The sequence below is a fragment of the Triticum aestivum genome, chromosome 7D (genome assembly GCF_018294505.1).
Source record: "Triticum aestivum cultivar Chinese Spring chromosome 7D, IWGSC CS RefSeq v2.1, whole genome shotgun sequence".
In the NCBI taxonomy this organism is placed as follows: Eukaryota; Viridiplantae; Streptophyta; class Magnoliopsida; order Poales; family Poaceae; genus Triticum; species Triticum aestivum.
In genome coordinates, this window is record NC_057814.1 from 233,758,119 (window position 1) to 233,765,156 (window position 7,038).

The 7,038-nt window shown below is 48.7% G+C and overlaps 1 protein-coding gene across 1 annotated transcript; it reads right to left on the reverse strand.

The window, feature by feature from the left end:
- Positions 1-545: 545 nt before the first annotated feature.
- LOC123168270 (stress-associated endoplasmic reticulum protein 2) lies at positions 546-2,872 on the reverse strand. Its single transcript, XM_044586142.1, has 3 exons — positions 2,660-2,872; positions 1,328-1,484; positions 546-731 (listed from the first exon to the last, which is right to left on the reverse strand). Exons 1-3 carry the CDS (start codon positions 2,660-2,662, stop codon positions 685-687), a joined length of 207 nt encoding a protein of 68 aa, XP_044442077.1. The 5' UTR covers positions 2,663-2,872; the 3' UTR covers positions 546-684.
- Positions 2,873-7,038: the final 4,166 nt, after the last annotated feature.

The window sequence follows — 7,038 nt, forward strand, 5'->3', positions numbered from 1 at the left end:
GCTTCTACGAAGCTCACTTCCATCGGCACAGGGGGGCATGTCGTGGCCGAGCGGTAGGAAGCATTGAGTCGTGGATGCGGAGCTAACGGCGGCCGGCGGCGCCAACAAAGCTCTCCTGCATTGGCGCAAGGGCAGGTCGCGGCGGAGGGGGGGACGCATGGAGGCGTGAGAGCGGATCTGGCAATGGCAGCAGCGAAGTTCTCCTCCATCAACATGGCAGGCATGTCGGGCAGAGAGGACGAGTGCTGCCGGAGCTAGCGGCGGCGCTCCGGCTGCTGCTCTCCTCGCCTAATCCCCACTGCCTCTTCATCCGGACGCGTCGCATGTGAAGGATGTAGACACAGGTGGGCTCGATGTGGGTTTTGTGGGATATCCCACAAATTCCACGTAACTTTGACACAGTCCCGCGGGTGTCCACGTACGCAAATTAGTTGGCTTGGGAAGTGGGCGCCGCGGGCAGCCCGCGTCCACTTGCCGCCTGAGTTGCAAACAAAGAGGTTGCTTCAACATGCAAATGCGACTGAAAACAGTGACCAGAGACAAACTTGTCCGTTTAACATGTATAAGATTGATAACTCTGTTTACAGTTCTTACAACATCAGCTCAAACTAGGTACTTTTAAGAAGACAAACTATGACGACATCAAACAGATTTAGCTGCAACTGTATTAATGTATGACAGTGTTCAGGCCATCCCACCACTGCTCGCTGTCCTGATTATCTGAAACAGAGCTGCAGAGACAGAGCTGTAGCGTGTTAAAAGAGGCAAATCAGCTGGAAGATCTTTCATTTGAGATTACAAAATAAGCGACACTAAGAAGAACTGTTTCATCTTAGTTATGCTGAAAGACAGACAAACAGCAAGGACGTAGACAACCCTCAAGTTCCATATGGACAAGCAGGAAAAAATGGCAGAACCACACAACGTAAGTTCACGAAAATCATGAGATTGATGCAACCTTTCGGTTCCTGCACAATCGTAGTTATGTTGTTTTTGAGTCGAAGGGTTTGTTAGAATCCTGCAATAGCCTTATATTCAGAGAAAATAGGTCAATGGTTCCCAGAATGCGCACAGTCGCACACAAGATCAATGTCAAAGATCTAGCACAGGACTCTACAGAAGAATATACACTCTTTACATAGGACATGAATAATCAAAATGTTAATGCAATTATACTCATGACAAACGCTAAGATTAAAGAAACGTAGTCACTAGTAAATATCTTCCCAAAGCAAAGTGGCTGATGACAAATGCTAAAGTGAGCATGTGACAAGTGGCAGTAAAGTAGATTGAACATAAGAGATTGAGAGGAGATTGGAATGCATACATGATCCGATGACCACAAAGATGAAGAATCCAAGCACTATAGGTCCGACAGGATAGTCATTCCCCTTCTTCACAGTGGTTTCAGGCACCGAACCCCTCTTGGTGATGTTCTTCTGGAACTTCGCTGTCTTCCTGTCAGCAAGGCGCCTGGAAGTAGTCTGGCATACAGAAAGAGAAAGGCCACCGTTCAGCGAAAAAGATACATTGAACAATGTAAAAAAGCACTCAAACTGCTAACTCCACATATACGAGGTCGAATGATAGCAAAACTATCAGTAGATTAGCCAGTTACATGCAGTCGTCAGTTGACCTTCCAGCCAACAATTGTGAGTTCAGCGATACTATTTCCTGCCTAATAGGCAGTTTACTAACCAAGTGACAACCCATGACAATGCCACCACTACAACAGAACATGCTTACTTTTCTGCAGTGGCATCAATATTTCTCTATCTCTACTCTTATAAAAAACCGAGTTGGTGATGATATTATGCCTGCCATCTTGCAATATAGACCGTCCAATCTATATCTGACGAATAGAAATCAAACTATGGCAATTTTACAAAAAGATACCTGCACCTCTCTCCACATTTGCACCAAAAGGGGTACAAAACCTAAACACAAAAATGTTTACATGATATTGTGAGCAAAATTTGCATTCAACGCCTATGTTTAGCAGGATGGAAGATCGGCAGTTGTTCCACCCGCAACATGCTACAGAGGTTTTTGTGTACACTAGAGAATTACGTCACCACTGAGATTTCTACCCATGCTCTTGATTCCACCACACACTCCCAAAGTACGAATTCTGATGGCAATAGCAAATACAAATATTCCATTTCTGATGGCAGCGTCACTAATTCATTAGTACTAATTATTCCAAGATGGAATAAATCGTGGCAAATCATCCAATCTCCCCATTATGAAGACTTGACGGAGAACATAAATATCTAATTTCCAGTAGCATTCGACTCAAATAACCCATGTATCTACCTATTCCTGATCCATCCTCGCCGCGAGAAATAAAACTACAGCATCCGATTCCCGTAAAAGGCTCCATGCTCACGGTAAATCGAACGATCCGAGCACTGCTAGCCCAAACCAACGTATCAAGCGGATCCACGAAAATGATACTAAAAACCTATTTCCCCCAACCAAGCGCAAACATCAGGAGCAAATCAGAATCGAGAACACGAAGGGATCGCATCCAAAGGTGTCAAGGCGAGGATCCCATACGCAGATCCAGATCCGGATCCGCTCCTAACCAATCAGCACCGACCCGTCCCGACAAGGGGGCATCCTTTCAAACCAGGTGGAGAAGTCTAGATCCGCTTACCATCTTGGCTTCGGGCGGTGTCCGGTGAGCTCGACGGCGAGGAATGGGAGCTGCTGCAGCCGGGGCTTAGTTCGGGCTCGGTGTTGTGATTTGGCCAATTTGGGGCGAGCCGAGGGGCTTTTATACGAAACCGAGTGGCTTCTAAGGCTCTGTCCCAGCCTACCTTTTTCTTTTTAGCAGTGTCCCAGGCTCCCAGCCTGCCTTTGCGTTGCGTGGAAGGCGTCGGCAGCGTGGACCGTACGGGCCGGGAGGACCGTCGCCGTCCGCGCCCACTTCCAGATGATGTTTTTTTTTTCTTTCAGGGAAAAAATGAATATACTACCTCGACGGTCCTGGTTTGTTAGTTGTACTATTTTGGATCAAATTTTTAACCTTTGAGAGCATCTCCAACACGTGCACGCGGCACGTAAAACAATTTTTACAGCGTGAAAATAGCGGTTTTTGCGTGCGGTAGGGCGCTGGCTTCAGCGGCCGCTGCAAAATATTGCGCGTGCGAGCCGCTCCAATATACGCTGCAAAAAATCGACGTGCGAGCAACCAGAACACATACGAACGATATTTTGATAAAAAATATAGATAAAATTCAACAATACAAATAGCATAGTTCAACCAAACACCATAAACTAGTCCGATACAAATAACATAGATAAAAACTACAGTGCAACTACTCCGAGTCGTTCGAGTCGTCCTTTTCGCTGGTGTCGTCCGACGTCGACAGAAACGTGTCTTCCCACCGAGGATCGGTGTCGTCAAAGAATGACGCCTGACCCAGGTCGCAGTGCGATATCGCCAGTGCCTTCCGCCGACTCGCCAGTGCCTTCCGCCAACGCCTGTCTGCCCGTTCCGCGCGCCGCTTTGCCCTTCTCTCCGCCCAGAAGGCGTTCTCGTCAGCTACGTCCTGCGGGTAGCGCTGGCGCCACTCCGCCATGGCTTGCTCGTCCGCCTCAGCGATGAGGAAGCAGCGTCGCTTCCTATGGTGTTCCTGACGGTCGGCGTCGGTAACTAGCCGCAGCAGAGGCACGACTTCCTGCGCCTGCTCGCACGTCCACACGTCGCCGAAGTTCATCTGCGAGTGTGGCTTCGAGAGGCGCCACGCCACCGCATCGTACGTGTGGGCGGCCTTGTGCGCGGTCTCGAACGTACCGAGAACGAAACACGCGTCACCGGAGCGGATCTCCGCGTAGAACGCGCCGGAAGGGCGGACGCAGACGCCGCGCTAGCCAGAGCTGCTCCGGCAGCGCGCGGCGACATGTCGGCGGCGGGGGAGAAGGGCGCGACGACGGCGGCGGCGCGTTGGATGCAAGGAAGAAGAGAACGGCGGGGGAAAGAAGGGGGCGGCAGGGCACTCGAGTGTGCGGTTGACGGCTCGGGCAGGCATGTTTTATAGAGCGCGCCGCACGCCGAGCGCCAAAACTGCCACGCGGCGGTCCGTTTTTTCGCGCGCGCGATTCTTTTCCGCGTGCCGGAATCTCCCGACACTAGTAGAAAAAGAGGCTTCCATACGTCCCCATTAGTCCCCAAAATAATCGAACCGCGACAAAAGGGGTCTTTACTCGCGGTTCGGGAGGAGACCCGCGACCAACTATCTGGGCCCAGCGCGCTCGGTCGACAGCTGGCGGACGGGAGGGGCTTTAGTCCCGGTTGGCCTGGCCAACCGGGACTAAAGGTCCCCGAAGGCCTTTAGTTGCGGTTGGCCAGGCCAACCGGGACTAAAGGCCCATCCCTATATATAGGACTCAACTCACTTCACTTCACTCAGCTCACTTCACAATATTCAGAAGGGGGTGGTGGGTTTGCTTTTGGTTCCTTCTATGCACACAAGGTGTTCGATGAAATGCCCGAGAGCCTGAAACAAACATGATATGAAGTGTCCGAGCCACACTTGAGCTTTCTCATTTATTTTTCCTCCGCGATCGCGGTTAGCAACTTGAACCTTTCATGTGTCATTGATAAAATATGCATGTGTGTAGTTCATTGTTTAATTTGTATTATTTCTAGCTAGTTAGTTTAACAAATGCATGATGGTTAATTATATACTTTATATAATAATAATGCAGATGAATCGGCAATGGATGTACGGTCCCCGACTCTCCGGCGAGTTCACTACGGGTTTGAAAGATTTCCTCGTAGTGGCAAATGCGAACAAGCAGCAAGGTTTTATTATCTGTCCATGTGCTGTCTGTAAGAATCAGAAGGGTTACTCCTCCTCAAGAGACGTTCACATGCACCTGCTTCGGCACGGTTTCATGCGAAGCTATAATTGTTGGACCAAGCATGGAGAAAGAGGGGTTAGAATGGAAGAAGATGAAGAAGGGGATGATATCGATGACAACTATCATGATCATTTCGGTGATACTTTCATGGAGGATGATGCTGAAGGTGGGGAAGGGTTAGGTGAAGGTGAAGAAGAGGCACATGATGAGCCCGCTGATGATCTTGGTCGGACCATTGCTGATGCACGGAGACGCTGCGAAACTGACAAGGATAGGGAGAATTTGGATCGCATGTTAGAGGATCACAAAAAGTCGTTGTATCCATGATGCGATAATAGTCTGAAAAAGCTGAGGTGCACACTGGATTTGCTAAAATGGAAGGCACAGGAAGGTGTAGGTGACTCATCATTTGAAAATTTGCTGAAAATGTTGAAGAATATGTTTCCGAAGAATAACGAGTTGCCCGCCAGTACGTACGAAGCAAAGAAGGTTGTCTGCCCTCTAGGTTTAGAGGTTCTGAAGATACATGCATGCATTAACGACTGCATCCTCTACCGCGGTGAATACGAGAATTTGAATGAATGCCCTGTATGCACTGCATTGCGTTATAAGATCAGAGGCGATGACCCTGGTGACGATGTTGAGGGCGAGAAACCCAGGAAGAGGGTTCCCGCCAAGGTGATGTGGTATGCTCCTATAATACCACGGTTGAAACGTCTGTTCAGGAACAAAAAGCATGCCAAGTCGTTGCGATGGCACAAAGAGGACCGTAAGTCCGACGGGGAGTTGAGACACACCGCTGATGGAACGCAATGGAGAAAGATCGACAGAGTGTTCAAAGATTTTGCAGCTGACGCAAGGAACATAAGATTTGGTCTAAGTACTAATGGCATGAATCCTTTTGGCGAGCAGAGCTCCAGCCATAGCACCTGGCCCGTGACTCTATGCATCTACAACCTTCCTCCTTGGTTGTGCATGAAGCGGAAGTTCATTATGATGCCAGTGCTCATCCAAGGTCCAAAGCAACCCGGGAACGACATCGATGTGTACCTAAGGCCATTAGTTGATGAACTTTTACAGTTGTGGGCCAGACCTGGTGTACGTGTCTGGGATGAGCACAAAGGAGAGGAATTTGACCTACGAGCGTTGCTTTTTGTAACCATCAACGATTGGCCTGCTCTCAGTAACCTTTCGGGACAGACAAATAAGGGATACAATGCATGCACGCACTGCTTACATGAGACTGAAAGTGTACGTTTGGTTAATTGTAAGAAGAACGTGTACCTGGGTCATCGTCGATTTCTTCCCTGAAATCATAACGTAAGAAAGAAAGGCAAGCATTTCAACGGCAAGGCAGATCACCGGCCGAAGCCTGCGGAACGTACTGGTGCTAAGATATTTGATATGGTCAAGGATTTGAAAGTCATCTTTGGAAAGGGTCCTGGCGGACAATCAGTTCCGCGGGGAGTTGACGAGCACGCACCCATGTGGAAGAAGAAATCTATATTTTGGGAGCTAGAATATTGGAAAGTCCTAGATGTCCGCTCTGCAATCGACGTGATGCATGTTACGAAGAATATTTGCGTGAACCTGCTAAGCTTCTTGGGCGTGTATGGGAAGACAAATGATACAAAGGAAGCACGGCAGGACCAGCAACTTTTGAAAGACCCAGATGACCGGTATCCGGAATGGTTTCGAGGTCGTGCCAGCTACGCTCTTACCAAAGAAGAGAAGGTCATTTTTTTTGAATGCCTGAGCAGTATGAAGGTCCCGTCTGGCTTCTCGTCGAATATAAAGGGAATAATAAACATGGCGGAGAAAAAGTTCCAAAACCTGAAGTCTCACGACTGCCACGTGATTATGACGCAATTGCTTCCGATTGCTTTGAGGGGGCTCCTACCGGAAAATGTTCGAGTAGCCATTGTGAAGCTATGTGCATTCCTCAATGCAATCTCTCAGAAGGTAATCAATCCAGAAGATCTACCACGGTTACAGAACGATGTGGTCCAATGCCTTGTCAGTTTCGAGTTGGTGTTCCCACCATCCTTCTTCGATATTATGACGCACCTCCTGCTCCACCTAGTCGAAGAGATTTCCATTCTCGGTCCTGTATTTCTACACAATATGTTCCCCTTTGAGAGGTTCATGGGAGTATTAAAGAAATAT